We start from the raw sequence: 23107 nt of genomic DNA, 5'->3' as shown, positions 1-23107 counted from the left end.
GTACTATACCAGTTTTGTTGATTCTGTTATCTATTTCCATATTTAATTTACCATCGTCACTAAAAACCAGGTCTCATACGAAGGTATGGGGTTTTCCCACCTCCAAATCTGGATTTATTTAGAAGAATAACATTATCTGCATAAAGCAAAGAGCTGAGATTAACATCTCCAATTTTGATATCAGGTTTAATACCACTTTCCTTCATAATGTGATCGACATAGATAATGAATAACAGAGGGGATAATGATTAATGTACATCCTTGTCTGACACCAGATTTAGCATTAAACCATCTTCCTGTACTTCGTTCAATTCTAACTGCAGACTTAAAACTTAAAAAAATAATTGCTTGATATAATGCCCCATTGACACCATACAACTGTAGCGTTTTGAATAGCTTTTCTCTCGGCACCTTGCCATATGCCTTTTCCAGATCTACAAAACTTAAATGCAGATCTTTGTTATATTCCCATGATTTCTCAACTATTTATTGTAAATTGAAAATCTGAACCTGACAGCCTCTATTGGGCAGAAAACCAGCTTGTTCTTTACAAAGCTTCTCTTCCACAATCCTTCTCAACCGTTTCTCAAGTGTATCCAGGAACAGAAATACAGAAATACCTATGTAATTCTCACATTCAGTTTTATTTCCCTTTTTATATATGGGTACTATGACAGCTCTACTCCAATCATCTGGAATTAGTCCCTCTGACCAGGTCTTCTGAACTATGCAGTGAAGCTACTGCAAGACTTTTATACCTCCATACTTGAGCATTTCTGGTCGAATACCAAACCTTGGAGATTCAGAACCAAGCGCTGAAGAAAACTTCGATTGATTCTGCCAGATAGGCATGTGATGAGGTTGTCTGCAAGGATAGAAAAATCAGAACTCCATGGTGGACAGGAAGTTAAAGAGGCAGTGAAGAAAAAGAAGAAAACATATCAAAAGTTCCTGGCAAATAAGTCAGCTTGTGCTCTTAAAGAATATAGAGACAAATGTAAGAAAGCTAAACACTGTGTAAAACTAGCTAAACAAAAGTCATGGGAAGACTTCGGTAAGAACATAGAAAAGAAACATCAATATATTCTGGAGGTTATTGAAGAAGCTCCGAAATGGAGGAAACAGTGCTGTAAAAAGAATTACAGATGATAAAGGTGACATGAAAATGGAAGAAAAAGATATCTTTGAAGTATGGAATAATTACTACGAAAAATTGCTAAATCAAACAAATAGTAACTAATATTTAAGGAATTGACAGCGTATACTGGAAATATAGATTAAATAAATTTTAATATACACTTTCCGATATTTCGGCGAACGTTACGTTGCCATCTTCTTGGGAACTTACTAAAAGGACACGTGCACACAAGTACTAATACAACAAATGAGACTGAGGCTAGGACGCTAGCGTTTTCCTAAAGTCCTGATGGTGCCCCCTGGCGGGCTAAATTGGTAGTTCTTGGCCTTTGGGCTGAAGTTCTTTTGATAAAAGTTTCCCAAATTTGGGGCAGTTTCATGCATCCAAATTTGTTGAGGTTTGGCATGTTCCTAAGGGCCGAGGCTGATTCCATGAATAGTCTTTCATATTTGAACTTGCTGTGGTGTATTACTGTGGCTTTCTTCCATCTTATTCTGTGGCGAGTATCCAGAGCGTGGTCTGCAAGCCCAGAGTGGCTGTACTGGTGGAATCGGATGTAATCCTTGTGTTCTGAGATTCTGATATTTGCTGTCCTGCCTGTTTGGCCAAAGTAGGACAGTTTACAGCTGCAAGGGACCTGGTATACACCAGGTAGGTCTAGGGGAAGTGGTTGGTCTTTGGTAGAGCGGATAAGGGATGCCAGTTTTCTATGTGGTCTGTAACAAGTGGTCAGGTCATGTTTTTTTAAGATTTTATTGATTTTTTCTGAGGTGCCTCTGATGTAGGGAATAGTGATGGATTTAGAGTAATCTTTTTTGTGAGGGGGAGGGGGTGGTGGGTTGTGGATGACTGGGTTAAGTATTTTTTGGATTTTTTGGAGGGGGTAGCCGTTGGCTGAGAAAGTGTCACGGATGTGATTTAGTTCAGAGGTTAGGGCTTGATCATTAGAACAGATTATTTTTGCCCTGTTGAATAATGTTTTAATAACTCCATATTGTTGTGAGGGGGGGGTGGTGGGATTGTTGGTGGATGTATCTGCCAGTATGGGTGGGTTTTCTATAAACTGAGAAAACCAAGGTTCCATCAGGTTGGCGGGTGACTAGTGTGTCTAGGAAGGGGAGGTTATTGTTTTCCTCTTTTTCCAGGGTGAATTTGATTCTAGGGTGTTGGTTGTTCAAGTGTGTTAGGAAGGAGAGGAGTGAATCCGGGCCATGTGGCCAAATAGCAAAAACATCATCAACATAGCGAAGCCATATGGTAGGTTTTTGTGGGGCTGAGTTTAAGGCTTTCTCTTCAAACATCTCCATGAAAAAGTTGGCCAAGGGTGGGGAAAGTGGTGAACCCATGGCTGTCCCCTCTATCTGTTTGTAGAATTTTTCCTGCCAAACGAAATAGCCCGAGTTCATTGTAAACTGAAATAGGGCTGAGATATCGGGAGGAAATTTAGCTTGGATTAGCTCTAAGGTTTCTTTGAGAGGGACATTCGTGAATAGGGAGGAGACATCAATGCCAAGCTAAATTTCCTCCTGATATCTCAGCCCTATTTCAGTTTACAATGAACTCGGGCTATTTCGTTTGGCAGGAAAAATTCTACAAACAGATAGAGGGGACAGCCATGGGTTCACCACTTTCCCCACCCTTGGCCAACTTTTTCATGGAGATGTTTGAAGAGAAAGCCTTAAACTCAGCCCCACAAAAACCTACCATATGGCTTCGCTATGTTGATGATGTTTTTGCTATTTGGCCACATGGCCCGGATTCACTCCTCTCCTTCCTAACACACTTGAACAACCAACACCCTAGAATCAAATTCACCCTGGAAAAAGAGGAAAACAATAACCTCCCCTTCCTAGACACACTAGTCACCCGCCAACCTGATGGAACCTTGGTTTTCTCAGTTTATAGAAAACCCACCCATACTGGCAGATACATCCACCAACAATCCCACCCCCCCCCCCTCACAACAATATGGAGTTATTAAAACATTATTCAACAGGGCAAAAATAATCTGTTCTAATGATCAAGCCCTAACCTCTGAACTAAATCACATCCGTGACACTTTCTCAGCCAACGGCTACCCCCTCCAAAAAAAAAATCCAAAAAATACTTAACCCAGTCATCCACAACCCACCACCCCCTCCCCCTCACAAAAAAGATTACTCTAAATCCATCACTATTCCCTACATCAGAGGCACCTCAGAAAAAATCAATAAAATCTTAAAAAAACATGACCTGACCACTTGTTACAGACCACATAGAAAACTGGCATCCCTTATCTGCTCTACCAAAGACCAACCACTTCCCCTAGACCTACCTGGTGTATATCCAGGTCCCTTGCAGCTGTAAACTGTCCTACTTTGGCCAAACAGGCAGGACAGCAAATATCAGAATCTCAGAACACAAGGATTACATCCGATTCCACCAGTACAGCCACTCTGGGCTTGCAGACCACGCTCTGGATACTCGCCACAGAATAAGATGGAAGAAAGCCACAGTAATACACCGCAGCAAGTTCAAGTATGAAAGACTATTCATGGAATCAGCCTTGGCCCTTAGGAACATGCCAAACCTCAACAAATTTGGATGCATGAAACTGCCCCAAATTTGGGAAACTTTTATCAAAAGAACTTCAGCCCAAAGGCCAAGAACTACCAGTTTAGCCCGCCAGGGGGCACCATCAGGACTTTAGGAAAACGCTAGCGTCCTAGCCTCAGTCTCATTTGTTGTATTAGTACTTGTGTGCACGTGTCCTTTTAGTAAGTTCCCAAGAAGATGGCAACGTAACGTTCGCCGAAATATCGGAAAGTGTATATTAAAGTTTATTTAATCTATATTTCCAGTATACGCTGTCAATTCCTTAAATATTAGTTATTATGTCTAACCAGCGTATAAGCCTCTCAACAAGAATAATGATCATCCACGGAGATCTCTTCGCACGCAAGGCCCGCCATTACGGCAAACTGAGGCTGAAATTATCCAGACAACTCAACCGTCTGGCATTCCTAAAACGCTGCCGGGATAATCATGTCATCCCGAACTGTGTTAAATTCAAACACCGCTTCATCTCACAGAAAGCTCTCCGTATTTACAACCGCGCTAGCCAGGCATTACTTCGGGAACAAATTACCGCTACACGCGGTTCCCTAGCCGATATAAACACCGCGATAGCAACGCTGGAAAACGAGCTTTCACATACGCTGAATCACGAGCTTTGGTCGGTCTTACATGATGTCTCGTGTACGGCAGCTAAAAAAGAATTTGAACGAGTACGAAGCCGACATATCAACAAGTTTGATAAACTAACAAAGAACTCGGCGTCGAAACTACAAACCAACACTGTTGTTAACCTATCGTCAGCTACCTTAAAGCCAGAAGCAATCCACGCTCTGTCACGTGGTCACAACTTCGCCATTGCTCCTAGGAAATTACCGGCCGAGGAATTAATGATTCAAATTGAACGCGGGATCCGCCAACTTCCAACCCACATCGCCAACGACATTAGATTGGATGTAGCCTGTGTTCTCAATAAAGCAAAACCTCCAAAATCCAACATATCCATTAGTGAATACAAGGCACTACAAGAATTGAAGAGAAACAAAAAAATAGTGATCACCAAAGCGGATAAGGGGAACGCCACTGTGGTACTCAATCTTAAAGACTACACAGGTAAGCTCAAGGCTTTATTATTAGATCGCTCCACTTACCTCCCCATTGATTACAATCCCACCAGCTCACAAATTAGAAAACTCCATAGGCTCCGTAAGAAGGTCACTTCTTGGCCTGTGGAGATTACCAACAGACTAAAACCCTATAACTCTAGACCCCCCTGCATATATGGGCTCCCAAAAATACACAAAGAAAATGTGCCATTACGTCCCATAGTGGATGGCATTGATTCCCCCACTTACAAACTAGCCAAGCATTTAGCCAAAGCGCTCTCACACTATACTGGCAATACACCATCACACATAAAAAACTCAGCCCACTTCAAAGCCAGTATAGAAAACCTTACACTCCAACACAATGACATAATGGTCAGTTTTGATGTCTCCTCCCTATTCACGAATGTCCCTCTCAAAGAAACCTTAGAGCTAATCCAAGCTAAATTTCCTCCCGATATCTCAGCCCTATTTCAGTTTACAATGAACTCGGGCTATTTCGTTTGGCAGGAAAAATTCTACAAACAGATAGAGGGGACAGCCATGGGTTCACCACTTTCCCCACCCTTGGCCAACTTTTTCATGGAGATGTTTGAAGAGAAAGCCTTAAACTCAGCCCCACAAAAACCTACCATATGGCTTCGCTATGTTGATGATGTTTTTGCTATTTGGCCACATGGCCCGGATTCACTCCTCTCCTTCCTAACACACTTGAACAACCAACACCCTAGAATCAAATTCACCCTGGAAAAAGAGGAAAACAATAACCTCCCCTTCCTAGACACACTAGTCACCCGCCAACCTGATGGAACCTTGGTTTTCTCAGTTTATAGAAAACCCACCCATACTGGCAGATACATCCACCAACAATCCCACCACCCCCCCTCACAACAATATGGAGTTATTAAAACATTATTCAACAGGGCAAAAATAATCTGTTCTAATGATCAAGCCCTAACCTCTGAACTAAATCACATCCGTGACACTTTCTCAGCCAACGGCTACCCCCTCCAAAAAATCCAAAAAATACTTAACCCAGTCATCCACAACCCACCACCCCCCTCCCCCTCACAAAAAAGATTACTCTAAATCCATCACTATTCCCTACATCAGAGGCACCTCAGAAAAAATCAATAAAATCTTAAAAAAACACGACCTGACCACTTGTTACAGACCACATAGAAAACTGGCATCCCTTATCCGCTCTACCAAAGACCAACCACTTCCCCTAGACCTACCTGGTGTATACCAGGTCCCTTGCAGCTGTAAACTGTCCTACTTTGGCCAAACAGGCAGGACAGCAAATATCAGAATCTCAGAACACAAGGATTACATCCGATTCCACCAGTACAGCCACTATGGGCTTGCAGACCACGCTCTGGATACTCGCCACAGAATAAGATGGAAGAAAGCCACAGTAATACACCGCAGCAAGTTCAAATATGAAAGACTATTCATGGAATCAGCCTCGGCCCTTAGGAACATGCCAAACCTCAACAAATTTGGATGCATGAAACTGCCCCAAATTTGGGAAACTTTTATCAAAAGAACTTCAGCCCAAAGGCCAAGAACTACCAATTTAGCCCGCCAGGGGGCACCATCAGGACTTTAGGAAAACGCTAGCGTCCTAGCCTCAGTCTCATTTGTTGTATTAGTACTTGTGTGCACGTGTCCTTTTAGTAAGTTCCCAAGAAGATGGCAACGTAACGTTCGCCGAAATATCGGAAAGTGTATATTAAAGTTTATTTAATCTATATTTCCAGTATACGCTGTCAATTCCTTAAATATTAGTTATTATGTCTAACCAGCGTATAAGCCTCTCAACAAGAACAAACAAATAGTGATCACAGCACAGTGGTAAAAAACACTCAACAAGCATGCAGTCAGGAATACATATCCATACTTGAAGTAGAAAAAGCCATCAAAAGCTTGAAATGTGGAAAGGCAGCAGGAGTAGATGATATTCGACCAGAAATGCTCAAGTATGGAGATATAAAATTCTTATAGTGGCTGCATTGCATAGTTCAGAAGGTTCAGGCCTGGACATAGGGATGAATTCTGCATGATTGAAGTAGAGCTCTCATAGTACCCATGTATATAAAAAAAAAGGGGGGGGGGGAAATAAAACTGAATGTGAGAATTACAGAGGTATTTCTATACTGAGTGTTCCTGGTAAGATTTATACATATACTTGAGAAACAGTTGAGAAGGATTGCAGAAGGAAAGTTTTGTGAAGAACAAGCTGGATTTAGGCCAAATAGCGGCTGTCAGGTTCAGATTTTCACTTTACAACAAATAGTTGAGAAACCATCTTCAGTAAAAATCATGCCTAAGTTTTGTAGATCGAAAAGGAATATGTCAAGGTGCCAAGAGAAAAGCTATTCAAAACGCTACAGTTGTATGGTGTCAATGGGGCATTATATCAAGCAATTCTTTTTTTGAGTTTTAAGTCTGCAGTCAGAATTGAACAAAGTATAGGAAGATGGTTTAATGTTAAATCTGGTGTCAGACAAGGATGTATATTATCCCCTCTGTTATTCATTATCTATATGAAAGAAAGTGGTATTAAACATGATATCAAAATTGGAGATGTTAATGTGAGCTCTTTGCTTTATGCAGATGATGTTACGCTTCTAAATAAATCTGCTACAGGTCTGCAAGATTCCCTGACTAAATTGAATAATTGTTGTAATAGATATGGTATGAAGGACAGCAATAACAAGACAAAGACAATGAAAATAGGCAGAAGCTTTGAAAATATCAACTGCATTGTGAATGGAGAATCTATAGAACAAGTAAAACATTTCAGCTACTTAGGCACGATTTTTAGTGAAGATGGTAAAATAAATATGGAAATAGACAACAGAATCAACAAAACTGGTATGGTAGGAAGTCAACTGAATAAATTCATATGGAATAAGAGAGAAATTAGTCAGAACACTAAATTAGCTATATAATTGGTGTTCAAACCAATTTTAACTTATGGATCTGAGAGCTGAGTTACAAGTAAAACACTTGACCGAAGACTAGAGACTGCAGATATGAGAGTCCTGAGAAAGATTACCTGCATGAACAGATGACATCAATGGCAAAATCATATTAAAAACGAGGATATTAGGAAAGAACTCGACATTGTCAACATCCAGGAATGTGCTAGCAGAGCTAATCTCAGGTGGTATAGTTACTTAAACAAGATGGGAGAGGACAGATTAGCAAAACAACTGTTCTCTGCCAGGTTGGCAGAAAGAAGACCAAGATATAGGTGGATTGATATGGTAAAAAGTGCATTAGAAGACAGAAATATAAAATCTGACAATGTAATGCCTTGACAGGTAACAAATTTATTTGGACAAAAATTGTAGATAGGAAGTTAGTAATGATGTAAAAGGCATATGTCAAGGTGCCAAGAGAAAAGCTATTCAAAATGCTACAGTTGTATGGTGTCAATGGGGCATTATATAAGGCAATACTTAGTCTTTATTTGAGTTGTAAGTCCACAGTTAGAATTGAAGGAAGTACAAGAAGGTGGTTTAATGTTAAATCTGGAGTGAGACAAGGATGTACATTACCCCCCTCTGTTATTCTTTATCTATATGGATCACATTATGAAAGAAAGTGGTATTATACCTGATATATCAAAATTGGAGATGTTAATCTCAGCTCTTTACTTTATGCAGATGATGTTATACTTCTAAATAAATCCGCAACAAGTCTGCAAGATTCCCTGACTAAATTGAATAACTGTTGCAATAGATATGGTATGAAGGTCAGCAATCAGAAGACAAAGACAATAAAAATAGGGAGAGGCATTGAAAATACCAACTGCATTGTGAAAATGGAGAACCTATAGAACAAGTAAAACATTTCAAAGATTTGGGGCATTAATAGATGGCATCAATGGCAATATCATAGTAAAAATTAGGATAATAGAAAGAACTGGACATTGTTAGCATCCAAGAATGTGTTAGCAGAGCTAATCTCAAGTCTTCTCTGCTAGGTTGGCAGGGAAAAAACAAAGATATAGTTGGATTGATATGTAAAAAGCCTTAGAAGATAGAAATATAAGATTTGATGATGTTGGAATCTTGACAGGTAACAGATTGATTTGGAGGAAAATTGTAGATAGGAAGTTAGTAATGATGCGAATTTTTCATGTTTTCAAAGTTTTCATGGTTACTATCATATCCTGTACACCCCTTGAGGGTACATGTCAATGATAATGTTTCATCATAATCAAATTATGTCGTTGATGCCATGAATTTCATAATCATATTAAAAACAAAAATATTAGAAAGAAACTTAATACTATTAGCATTTGAAAATGTATGAGCTAATCTTAGGTGGTATGGTTACTTAAATAGAATGGAAAAAGAAAGGTTATAAATAAATTGTTGTTTGATATCAGAATGGCAGGAAAGACTTGGAGGAAGACCAAGACCTATGTGGACTGATTCAGTGAGATGTGTCTTCAAAGAAAATGAAATACCTGGTTTAACAACATTGGAGTCCTGACAGATAACAGACTAATTTGGTGAAAAATTGTTGATAAGAAGTTAGTAACAATGTAAACTTATTCATGTGGTACTATCATAATATCCTATACACCTGTTTAAGGTATACTCTAAAGCAGAGGTCAGCAAGGCAGTGAATTTTTAGTGCACCCTCAGAGAAATTATTGTAAACTGCTTTGGAGCTTGCAGCATTAATTTTGCAGCGTAGATTGTAGTATATCTGAGAGATACATTCATTACTAGTATGTGCTAAAATGCAAGAAAACATAAAGAAAAAACACTGCAAATATAATACATGATGGTACAGATTAAGTGAATATTGAATCCAACATTATTTCATAGCCGAATATAGAAACTACAAGAGTTTCATGCCAAATATATAGAAACAACTAAAAGTTTCAGCAGATGCAAGCATAAGTAGTGCCTTATGGGCAACTCGTAGTAAAGGTGAAGCAAGCTCCCGACCTCTTTCCTTAGTATTTTCCATAAATGTAAAGCACATCTTGCAGAGGTCAACAACCTTTTTAATATGAAGAGCGCAATATAAAATTTGAAAATTACGGAGGGTTCATGACACTGGCATTTTTTCTCTCATTTCAGGCTTAGAAATTCTATGATTAGTTGTTTTTAAGAAAAATGAGATTTCAAATTTTAACATTATTTTACTTACCTCGCTTTTACAACGTATTTTTGTCACATATGAATGAATATAAAATACTATAAAAAATAAAAATAAAAAATGAATACAAAAAGGATATTCATGTTAACAATTAGCATGTATCTGTCAGATCAGATGTGAGCACCTTGTTTTATCAATCATAATGGCAAATGTATTTGTTTATTATGCAATAATGGTGTGGTTATTTCTAAAAAAAGTAATATAGAAAGACATTTCAAAACCATTCATGCCAATTGTAATTTTAAGTTTAATTATTTAAATCAGGAGAAGTTTGCAATGCAGCGCCTGCGAGCATCATAGCACCCGCCGTATTGTGCCCTTCTTGGCAACCACTCGCTAAAGGATTTGATGATGATTAAAAACATGCAACAATTACTTAAAAATTCTTCACAGGTTAGGTTCCAAATTGGAGAACCAAATTTCATTGTTTTCATTCATTTCCTCTAAAGCTGTCTCTTAAAACAGCTTTCCATTGTGTATTTCCTAATAATACAACCTGCAGATCTTTAAAGTTAACAAGTTTGCTCTTTCTTCTCAACTTTTTGCCCATTTACACAGTATTAATATAATACAGGTTGAACAACTTCTTGTCCATGTGTGTGGAACTAGCATAAAAATATCTTACATAACAAATCTAAATTAATTAATCTAATAAATTATTCATTATCACTATAATAGAAATATGAGAAATATTTCCATTACAGTGATAATGAATACAAATACAAATACGTTTGCACTAAGAAATTCAAGTAATGTTCAGCATACTAATTCAATATGCGTTTATCACAGTATACTGAAAATCTTTTTTGTACTATTTTTGAATGCATGTAACCTTAATTACCAATTTCAGTTATTATATCTTAATAATAGTATGAAATGAATGAATCCATAATATCTGTTAATTAAACTACAAAGGCTACCTTTGGGAAACTAGATACCACGTAACTAAGTGTACTTAACAACCTGAATAAAAGTACTTACTTTTCTCCAGTTTCTGGATCTTTCTTCCACACACCTGGTTCAGGTATATAATGAACTGGAGAGGGTTCTTTCCTCAATTCTTTTAAATGGGCTTTATAATGCTCTGGCAATCTTAAAATCACAGGCTGAATCCATGGATTAATGTATATATCTTTTCTCTCACCAACTGGCAATAACTTATTTATTTCATGAAAAGGGTGGTTGCTGACTATGATAAAAAATAAAGTGCACAATCTTCAATAAGAATTCTAACTGATTATATCAATAATTACTAATGAAATATGAATCAATATCTATGAAAGCAGTCTTACCAATTACAGTATTGCTCAGTAATATCATCAGAATGAACAATTTATGAGATGAGCATATGAGTGATATGAAATACTAAGGTATCTAGTTTTAAGAAGAATAAAAATAAGTTAAAAATAAGTGACTGAGAAAAAAAGGTGTAAGAAAGTTCTAGTAAGAATCAGAACTGGATATCTTTCAGATATGAAATACAGATCCAAATATAAAATTATTACAGGGCTTCTGATCTAATGTCCAATCTGCACCTTCTCGTGGAGCGCCTAGTTAGGTATCTACCTGGATATTGAATGAACAGGGATGGACTGGCAATTTGCGATTTAGCTGCCCAAATTGTATTCTTATTGGTTTAAACCACAAAATAAAATGATGGTACAACATGAGGAAATTTCATGCCGGCTGGGGCATCACCCAGTTAAACAAGACCCCCATTGTTTTCGCCAGGACAAACACTGAAAAGTCAGCTACTGGAACAAATCCTGAAACACACTCTGACTCAACATCAACAGAGTTCAAGATCAGTACTATCAACATAAGACTGAATGGCAAAGAAATGGAGCTAGCTGAGGAATTGGATAAGCACCAGATCGACATAATAGGAGTAACTGAAACAAAAAACACAGGTGAGATCTTTCTGAGCAACAAATACAAAATGTTATATTCAGGCAATGACAATCAAGGAAAAGAAGGGGTAGCTATAGTATTCAACACTAAATACGAGGCTAATATTCTTGAATGGCAGGCAATATCAAGTAGAGTGATGTGGGCAAACAGAATGGGGAACTGGACAATGAGACTTATTTGTGCCTATGGTCCACACATAAGGTTCTACTAATGTAGAAGTGGAGGAATTTTTTGAGGCTTTAGAGAAAACAAGTGATACAATGAAAAAGGCAAAGTTGGTTCTTGTTGGGGATCTAAATAGCAAAGTAGGAAATGATTGTCAGACAACAAAAATATTTTTGGAAATTTGGAGAAAAGAGCAAAGCTAATAATAATGGCAAATACCTGTTGGATTTCTACTTAGGACAGGGACTGGTTATTACAAACACAATGTTCCAACATAAAAATGTGCATAAACTCACATGAAGAGAAGATGCAAGGAATAAGAAAAGTCTCATTGACTATGTTATTATCAATATTATTGACTATGTTATGTTTTCTCACTGACGCAGATGACACTAGAGTGTACAGAGGATTTGAAATTGAAAGTGATCACCATTTAGTCTTCAGCAGGATAAAATTGAATTTCATATTGAAAATAAGAACATATAAGAAAGTTTTAAAGCGAATAAAATTTGAGAAGCTCTCAGATGTGAACTGGAGATGAAAATACACAAACATTATTAAAAACAAAATGAAAGAGTTTGAGAACAGGAACCAAACCTTGGAGATTCACTGGCAAATCATGATGAGGTTGTCTGCAAGGATAGAAAAATCTAAACTCAATGGTGGACACAGGAAGTTAAAGAGCCAGTGAAGGAAAAGAAGAAAGCATATCAAAAGTTCCTAGCAAATAATTAGCTTGTGCTCTTAGAGAATATAGAAACAAATGTAAGAAAGCTAAACACTGTGTAAAACTAGCTAAAAACAAAAGTCATGGAAAGACTTTGATAAGAACATAGAAAATAAATATAAATATAAAAAAGGTGACAAGATATTCTGGAGGTTGTTGAAAAAGCTTCGAAATGGAGGAAACAGTGCTTTAAAAGGAATTACAGATGATAAAGGTGAAATCAAAACTGAAGAAAAAGATATCTTTGAAGTATGAAGTAATTACATCGAAAAATTGCTAAATGAAATAATCAGTGACAGCACAGTGGTAAAAAAACACTGACCAGGCAAGCAATTAGAAATACATTTCCATACTTGAATAAAAAAGCCATCAATCTGAACCAATATATTACCTGAACAGCTAGTGTAGATGATATTCAATTAGAAATGCTCAAGCATGGAGGTATAAAAGTCTTACAGTGGCTGCACTGCATAGTTCAGAAGGCCTGGACAGAGAGACGAATTCCAGATGATTGGAGTAGAGCTCTCATAATATCCATATATAAAAAGGGAAATAAAACTGAATGTGATAATTACATTCATTGAATTACAGTGAATGAGAGAATTCCCTACTGAGTTCCTGGTAAGATTTATGCAAGTATACTTGAGAAACGGTTGAGAAGGATTGTGGAAGGGAAGCTTATTAAAAACAAGCTGGATTCAGAATAGAGGCTGTCAGGATCAGATTTTCACTTTAAAACAAATAGTTGTGAAATCATGGGAATATAACAAAAATCTGTATTTAAGTTTTGTAGATTTGGTAACGGCATATGACAAGGTGCCAAGAGAGAGAAGCTATTCAAAATGTTACAGTTGTATGGTATCAGAGGGACGGTATATATAACAATACTTGGTCTTTATTTGAGTTATAAGTCAGCCATTAGAATTGAAGGAAGTATTATACAAGAAGATGGTTTGATTTTAAATCTGGTTTCAGACAAGGATGTACATTATCCCCTCTATTATTCATTATCTATATGGATCACATGAAGAAAAGTGGTATTAAACCTGATATCAAAATTGGAATGTTAATCTCAGCTCTTTACTTTATGTAGATGATGTTATACTTCTAAATAAATCTGGTACAAGTCTGCAAGATTACCTGACTAAATTGAATAACTGTTGTAAAAGATTGGGTATGAAGGTCAGCAATAACAAGACAAAGACAATGAAAATAGGCAGAAACATTAAAAATATCAACTGTATTGTGAATGAAGAACCTACAGAACAGTAAAACATTTCAGCTACTTTAGGCATGATTTTTAGTGAAAATGGTAAATTAAATATGGAAATAGACAACAGAATCAAGAAAACTGGTATGGTAGGAAGTCAGCTGAAATTTATATGAAGTAAGAGAGAAATTAGTCAAAACACTAATTCAGTGTATACAAGACAGTGTTCAAACCAATTTTAACTTATGGATCTGAGAGCTGGGTTAGAAATAAAACACTTGACCAAAGACTAGAGACCACTGATATGAGAGTCCCGAGAAAGATTAGGGGCATAAACAGATGGCATCAATGGCAATATCATATTAAAAATGAAGATATTAGGAAAGAACTTGACGTTGTTAGCATCCAGGAATGTGTTAGTAGAGCTAATCTCAGGTGGATCCACTGAACCTGCTTCTCCTCTAGTTTCATTAATTTTCATTTCTCTCTCTCTCTCTCTCTCTCTCTCTATATATATATATATATATATATATATACACCACAATTCTCTGGGATAGCCTTCCTCAACAAGTGCTCCACATGAACTATGATCTATAGCTATTCAAAAAGAGCATGTTCCTTCTCTCTTATCCTATTCCCAAATGAAAGTGCTACAGGTTTTGCAATTATATGTAGGACTGATATTAAAAAAAAAAAATACTGAATGGCTGCATCAAGAAAATACCATGTGAACAGCCATCAAGAACCTTGACCATTATGTATAATTTGAGTCTTGGGTCTGGGTTAGTCCCAAGGGGTGGAAAGAGGGGAAAATAGTACTACTGCATAAGGGAGGTTCCAAGACTGCTGTTGCAAATTATCGATCGATCAGCATATCAGAAAGTAGTCAAGAGAAGAATACAGGAATGGATAGATGATAAAGGGATACTGTATGGGGGACAGCATGGTTTTGTGAAGGGTAGATCATGCCTCATTAACTTGTTCACGTTTTATAACACAGTGACGGCTGAGCTGGATAAGGGTAATGGGTTTACAGTCATACTGCTGGACCTTGCTAAGGCCTTTGACAGGATACCACATGGAATTCTAATCAGTAAACTGCAGCATATGGGGATGGATAGGAGGGTGGTTGACGGGGAGATATCAAAGAGTAGTTTATTCAGGAGTAGAGTCCAAAAGACAGCCTGTGACTAGTGGTGTGCCACAGGGTTCTGTTCTTGGACCACTACTATTTAATTTGTTCATTAATGATATCGGAAAGGATCTGAGAGGAACTATTCATTCGTTTGCTGATGATGCAAAGTTGGGTAGAGCAATAGTGAATGCACACGATGTCAAAATATTGCAAGATGATTTGGATAGATTGGGGAACTGGGCTAAGGAGAATGGATGTCAATTTAATGTGGCAAAGTGTAAGGTTATGCATTTTGAGGTGAAAAGATTAGCAGCAGTATACCACATTGGTGGAACTGTACTCCAGGAGACTGATGAAGCCAGGGATTTGGGAGTGTTGGTGGATAGGGAGTTGAAGCTTAGGTGGCACATTGCAAAAGCGGCTAAATCTGCTCATCAAATCACTTGGTAACTGAAGAATACTTTGACGAGCAGAGACAAGCAAGTTATTGTTCCTCTGTATTGAGCCTTGATAAGACACCATCTTGACTACTGTGCCCAGATCTGGGCGCCAGAGTTTCTTCTTGATGGGGAGGAGGTAGAGAGGATCCAGAGGTGAGTGACCAAAATGATAGCAGGTCTATGGAATGAACCTTATGAGAACAGGTTGAAGATTTGTGGGCTGCAGACATTGGTTGATAGGCAGAAGAGGGGTGATATGATTGAAACAATCAAATTACTGAAGGGTTTATATAAGATTAATTCAGAGGATATTATTCAAAACAGGTCTGGTGGTGGGAGGACTAAAGGCCATCCATGGAAACTGGGCAAGAGTGTGGTTAGCAAAGGTGTTAGAACTAGGTTTTTTGCATGGAGAGTGGTGAATGAGTGGAATAAGTTGCCAGAGTCTGTTGTGGGTGCCATGACTGTCAGTGTGTTCAAGGCAAGATATGATAGATACTGTGTGGAAGCTGAACAGTTGTTTAGGGCCTACTTCGATGAGTCTAAGGACTCCTTGGAATTGCCCATAATAATAAGAAGAAGAAAAAGTAGGTGGTAAACTTGTGTGCAAAATAAGAAAATTGAAAACTCTATGGAGAACAGATGAAATTAATGGAATCTAGAAAAATAATTTATACAAAAAAGTTCTTAGAAGGAAATCAAACATGTGTATTTAAAATGGAGGAAAGTAAGCTAAAGAGTAGCTAAATAAAAGTCATGGAAATTCAATACACAAGCAAAATATCATAAAAGCAACAAAAGTCATTTGTAAGTTCTTTCAATAATCTCCAGAAGAAAATTAGTGCAAAAACTTAGAAATGCAAGAACGCAATCAAGCAATTTTTAATAACATCTTGATTGCCAAAGGCAATCAAGATGTTATAAAAGGTGAAGTTAAGAATATTCTACCTGGTATGGATTACTTTGAAAAATTATCAAATTAGGGAGAGAAATGCAGTCAAAGCCAAGAAGTGAAAGCAGTGAAATGCAGACAGCATAAATCTGAAAGGTGGTAAGGCAGTTAGAGCAAGTAATATGACTTGAAACACTTTAAATTTAATGCAACAACTGAATAATTCATACATCTGGATAATTCATAAAGTTGGCCACAAGGTCAAGCTCCAGATGCCTGGAAAAATGGAACCCTTTTTATACCAGTCTGCAAAAAGGTACAAATGAAACTTAAAATGAGAATTACTAAGTATCCAGCAAGGATTTATACATACTAAAAATACTTATTATTATTATATTAACAACAAACGTGGTCATGTCATGTCAAGTCAAACAGGATTCTGAGAATAACATTTATACATTAAATGTAATCAAGAAATCATTTGAATGTAACAAGACTGCCATTTAAGATTTTGATTTCTAGAACTCAAAAAATGCTTATCAATAATAAGATAAAGACAGCAAATGGAAAGAGGGGGAAAAAACTGGACTCCTTGGAGCCATTTTCTTTTTTAATTGAGGGAAGGTTATTACTATACAAAGATGAGTAGTAAAGAATTTTTACATCTGGAAAAGGTTGTCAATTTTAAAAGTAAATTACTTTTAAAATGTTATAAATTCAGAGATATTAGAAATATTACTTAACTATTAAATATACATGGATTTCAGTGTAGTCATGTATACACTTAAGTGGATTACACTTTTAAGTGCATCTGTAAATTCAATAACTTGAGATATGGTAAAAAGATTGTTTTTCATTACTGAAGACAGATGTGTCCAATATCATAATAATTGAATTATTATCAAATCCAAGATACCTGGATATTAATGATACTTTTATAGGCTAGATTAAAATTATTACTCGACTTTAGGTTGGACACTTCTGTCTTAATTTAGAAAATAAATAAATAAAATATTATTATTATTATTATTATTATTATAGTGTCTCCATGGAGTCAGAAGACTCATCGTAGGAGACCCTTCACTGACTCACTAATCATTATTCACACAATAACTATCATACCTCTCCTTAAATTCATTCACAGATGAAGCACTCACAACCACCTCTGGAAAAACATTCCGCACATTCACCATCCTCCAAGTGAAAAATCTAGTCCTAAACATCCTTATTAGCCACACTCTTACACAATTTCCAAGGATGATCCCTCATTCATTCCCTTCCTCAACTGTACAGAAAAAAGTCATCAGTATCAATCCTATACAATTCCTTTAATAACTTCTATCATATCTCCTCTTTCACACCTACCAGCTAGTTTTTGGAGCCCACAGACCTTCAATCTTTCCTCATAGGAAACATTCCACAGACCTGCAACAATCTTTGTCACTTGCCTCTAGATCATCTCCACCATTTCTTCATCACCAAGGAATCCAGATGACTAGATCTGTGTGCAATAGTCCAGATGCAGTCTTTATTAATGCCTTGTCCGTGTGTAGAGGCTTAAGTGCTGTGAGGACATCATATTGGAGGCTTAATGGATTGTATACAGCACTCAGAAAGGATTAAAACAGAATTTAATACTTCCTATATATTTCGTCTCAGTAAATGAGACATCTTCAGGGATTACAAAAAAACTAATGTAACATCAAAAACAAATAACACACACAATACTAAGCGCAACCACGTGGGTGACACTAAAGTCTTATCTAGGCGGGGCGCCCTATTCCAGGCCACCTACAACCGCCCTTAGAGGGCACTCCACCTAGATAGGACTTTAGTGTTACCCACATGGTTACACTTAGTAATGTGCATTATTTGTTTTTGATGTTACATTAGTTTTTTTGTAATCCCTGAAGATGTCTCATTTACTGAGAAGAAATATATAGGAAGTATTAAATTCTGTTTTAATCCTTTCTGAGTGCTGTATACAATCCATTAAGCCTCCAATATGATATTAATGCCTTATAAAGTGAAATAATAACTTCTCTATCCCTGCTTGTCAGTGTGTTCTTCAACAGCCATGTAATTTGATGTGCTGTTTTGGCAACCTTTGCAATATGCCCTCTAAACTTAAGTTCTCTGTCCACAATATCTCCAAATCCCTTGCTTCATCAACTTCTTGCAGTTCAGTTTCATTAACATAGTGCACAGCATGTGATCTCATCCTTCTGAAGTGCATCACCTTTCAATTAGCCACGTTAAACTGACAACCATTTTACCTTAGCCCATACCACCAGCATATTTAAGTCATCCTGCAAGATATCTACTTCATATTCACAAATTAAATAACAGAGGACCAAGTACCTTCTTCTGGACTCAGCTCCTCCATAAACCACGCTTTCATATATCTGTCCATCATCCATCCTCTAATCCACGTAGGCTTCAGACCCATTCCCATTTGCTTCAATTTATGCAACAGAGTTCTGTGTGGAATCCTGTCAAATGCCTTTGCAAAGTCCAGTGGTATTGCCAAGTAAGGATTTCTTTATCCAACCCCACTGTTACTTTATTACAGAAAGTAAGTTACTAAGACAAGACCCTACTTTCACAAAACCATGTTGCTTCCTTATAAAGTATCATATTTCTATCCACAGTCCTGAATTCGAATTTTTATCAATTTCTCCAAAACCTTAACCACCCATTTCGGATATACTGATTGGCCTATAATTTGCTACTTCCCTTGGAGCCTCCCTTATGCAGTAGAATTATTTTTCCCTCTTTTCACTCGATTGGCACTTTACCAGGAAAGCTTAAATTAAACAACTTGGTCAAAGGAGGTGCTAATTCTCTTGCACATTCTCATAATACATGAGTTGATGTGCCATATAATCCTATGGCAGCATTAGCATTAAGGTTCTGTAATACACTAAGCACCTGTTTCTTCTATCTCTAGATGCTCATCAGTCATGACACATTTGGTACTGCAATATCACAACCAAAATGGTACACTTTTGTAAAATGATCACTAAGTAGCTCAACTATTCGATTTGCTTCTGTTACTTCCTAATCAACACTTTTTAAAGTCATCCTTCCATAGTTATTCCTCCTTTTACTTGCCACATAGCGAAAGAACTCCTTAGGATTTCTTTTGAACTCGTTAGCTAGCTTTCTCTCATAATTAGCTTTGGCATTCCTTCCTTACCATACTGATTACCCTCTTTGCCTGGTAACCTGTGATTTAACCCTATGAATCCACAGACACACTCAACAAGTGTATAAACAATATACTTAAGCATATAGACAGACATGCTGAAATATCCATCTATATTTATCAATTATATAAAGTTATATAATTGTTATATTGAAGGAGGCAGTATCAGACTGCATACCCAGTGTCAGGAGGATAAGTCAAATATGAGTGAAATGGATGAGTAGCAATTTAAAGCAAGAGATAAAAAAAATCCTCCAACAATAAGTCTACAGACTCCACAGTCTGTAGACTGTGGAGCTCATATGTAATAATAATCAAAGAAAATATTGTGAGGGAAACAGAAAAACAGCTCAATAAAAAGCACAGGCAAGAAGGGTGACTGGTGTGGTAATGAGGAAAAAATCAGATTATATGAAAAACTTAGCTAAGTAAGCCAAAGGAAATCCTAAACAGTTTTTTCACTAGGTAGCAAGTAAGAAGAATGATCATAGAAGGATAGTTTTAGTCAAGTTGGAAAGTGAGAGAAGCAGAAGAAATAGTTTTTGCAAGGGTGTATCATCCGTGTGGAGATTCTGAACTTGATGTAACAGACATGATGTGTGAATTGAGGTAGGCAGCTCAGCATATTGAAAAATGTGATATTAGAAATAATGTTTTGCCCACGTGGGCTATGAGAATGTGCAAAAAAATTGGCAATGCCTCTGATGAAGTTGTTTAATCTAAGTTTCAGCTCCAGCATGGTTTCAAGGGAATGGAAAGAGTAAGATGGTTCCATTACAAAAAGATCACTCTCAAGACAGAAGTGGCAAATTACAGACTAATTGGTATATCAGGAATGGTAGTTAAGGTATTGCAAAAGTTGGTTAAAGGTAGAATTTGGCAATGGGCAGAGATGAATGAGGTATTCTATGGTGGGCAGTATGGCTTTATAAAAGGCCTGCCTTATCTAATTTCCTGATCTATTCCCTTTATAATTCTTCTGACACTTTGTTATAAGATGTAAATTACTAAGATAGGACATTGCATAGAACTTTGCAAAGTCATATGACAGAATACCACATAGAAAACTCTTGCACAAGTCGGAGCAAATGAGAATGACTAAAGTTGATGGCATGGATGGAGAGGTAGAATTCAAGAATGGGTGGATATGAATAAAATATTCTGTGGTGGGCAATATAGTTAAGGTATTGCAAAAGTTGGTTAAAGGTAGAAGAAAGGTAGGTCCTCTCTTAGTAACCTTATATTTTATAACAGTGTCAGCAGAATTAGGAAAGTGGAGCCTAGGAGAATGGAAGTAACTAGTGGGGTATTTCAGGGTTCTGTAATAAGGCCACTATTGTTCAATTTGTATGTTAATGATACAGGGAATGATTAAAGGGGGGGAGAGAATATTTATTTGTTTGCTGATGATGAAAAACTAGAGAGGGCAATAGTTGACATGGGTGATATAGACATTCTGCAACATGATTTAAATATATTGACAGCGAGGGTAAAGAATAATGATTGGCAATTTAATGACAGCCATTATAAAATGTAAGGTTATGCACTTTGGGATGAAAATATTACATTTTGTGTATTACATTTTACTGGTGATACTGGAGTGTAGGAAACTGATGAGGTTGGAGGTGGGGGGGGGGGGTATGATGGTGGACAGAAAATTCAAGTTCAGATGGGATATTGCAAATTGCAAAAGTTGGCAAAATAACTCAAAGGTTAACTTTGACGTTAAAGAACACATTAACTAGTAAAGATGGGGGGGGGGCTGTTATCCCTCTTTATAATGCTATGCATCTTATAACTTTCATGGAGATCAGATGGTGGAGGAGATGATTTGAAGATATTGACCAAGAAATGATTTAAGATGTGTGGATTACAGAGTTATTTAGGGGCAGAAGGGAACATGATAGAATCTTATAAGTTATTAAAGGATTCTATAAGACTGACACAAAAGAAATTCTTCAATACATCATGAATTTGTGTAGAACAAAGGCCATGATTAGTACAGGTGTGTGGACTAGATTTTTTTTGCTTAGATAGTAGCGTTATTGCCCTGAAGTAAATAAATTTCAGGAGAGGTTAGATAGGTTTTGTGTCAGTAATGGTTAGTGTGGCCCGCCCATGATGAATCTTCCGATTCCGTATAATAATAATATAATATCTAATATTGAAGTAGCAAATCGGCATTTCCCAACATTTGCAAAATTTCTGTAACTCCTGCTCCCAGAATATGAACTTACGGATGTCGTTGTGTGAAGTGACACGAGCAGTGACCTTAAAAAAATTTCTCAGTATGGGGATATAAGGTTCCATGGATTTGGTTTCGCCGAACGAAGCATTACCACATGGTAATGTGTGGGCATAAGCGTAAACTAGGAATGGACAATTTATATTTACTGTGTGTGTGTGTATATATATATATATATGGGGTTGAGGTTGGAGTATATAGAGGTTGAGGTATATAGAGAGTATGTATGTATGTATATATATATATATATATATATATATATATATTGGGGGGGGGGGAATCCGACACCCAACCCCCCGAGTTCCCGGCTGGTAAGCCGGTAAGACAAAAAACGCGACATAAAAACGTTTCAAATTTCGGTTTATCTTTTCATATATAGAGAGTATATATATATGGAGTTGGACAATTTATATCTACTATATGTGTGTGTGTGTATATATACTGTATATATATATATATATATATATATATGTGTGTGTGTGTGTGTGTGTGTGTGATTCCAAACGTATAGGCGATCCTAGAATCCAAAATAAATACGCGTAATTCCGGTTTCTTGCACCCCTCATACTTTTCGCCACTAGCTTGTTTTCGTTATTTGAAATCGTCAGGCAGCAAAAGGACAAGTTCTACAGTTATTCAAGTTCTTTAATTTACCACTCCTGAAAGTCTAGCTTACCTTTTCTAACTAAAAATACTTTAAACGAACTGCCACAGCGATTTAACAGTCCAATCATATTGCAATTAAATGAGATTACAAATAGTTTTCAGAATATCTCATGGCATACAAAAAAAATCACATACCGTAATCTATGGCTACGCCATTTTTTAAGTACACCATCTGTTGGTAAGATATGAATGTGAGTGTTACATAAATTTAGATATCGCTTTGGGATGTGGTGGGAGAGAAACTAATATTCCCTACAAATGTTGGATTTCTTAATTAAATAATTTTCTTAGTTTATTTTGCTAATAATTATATATTATCTATAATGAGACTTGTGGGATAGCCATTATTATAGAATCACATGTGTACCACGGTAAAAATTGATTTTATTATACAGATATTTCGTCCTACATATCGTAAGACATCATCAGTGCGGACCGAGAACAGCAATAAGGAATTTAAATAAAAGGAACAATAGACCGTATGTGTTATATTGAAATATCTCAATATACATACACAGTCA

At 36.9% G+C, this 23107-nt stretch overlaps 1 protein-coding gene across 1 annotated transcript in view; it reads right to left on the bottom strand.

The window, feature by feature from the left end:
• The window catches only part of mRpL28 (mitochondrial ribosomal protein L28), a 67097-nt gene extending 44363 nt beyond the window's left edge, over nucleotides 1-22734 (bottom strand). Inside the window, exons 1-2 of the mRNA XM_090396774.1 lie at nucleotides 22597-22734; nucleotides 10969-11176 (exon numbers count right to left, since the gene is read on the bottom strand). Of these exons, the coding sequence (XP_090252900.1) occupies nucleotides 10969-11176; nucleotides 22597-22654 (266 nt within the window). The 5' untranslated portion in view covers nucleotides 22655-22734. The remainder of the gene's footprint in view (nucleotides 1-10968; nucleotides 11177-22596) is intronic.
• Between the last annotated feature and the right edge of the window lie 373 nt (nucleotides 22735-23107).

This window comes from Typopeltis vanoorti, chromosome 8 (assembly GCF_054136105.1).
Source record: "Typopeltis vanoorti isolate ZY-2024b chromosome 8, IOZ_Tvanoo_1.0, whole genome shotgun sequence".
NCBI classification, from domain to species: Eukaryota; Metazoa; Arthropoda; class Arachnida; order Uropygi; family Thelyphonidae; genus Typopeltis; species Typopeltis vanoorti.
The sequence above is the reverse complement of the archived record's forward strand: the minus strand, read 5'-3'. Positions and strand labels throughout refer to the sequence as shown.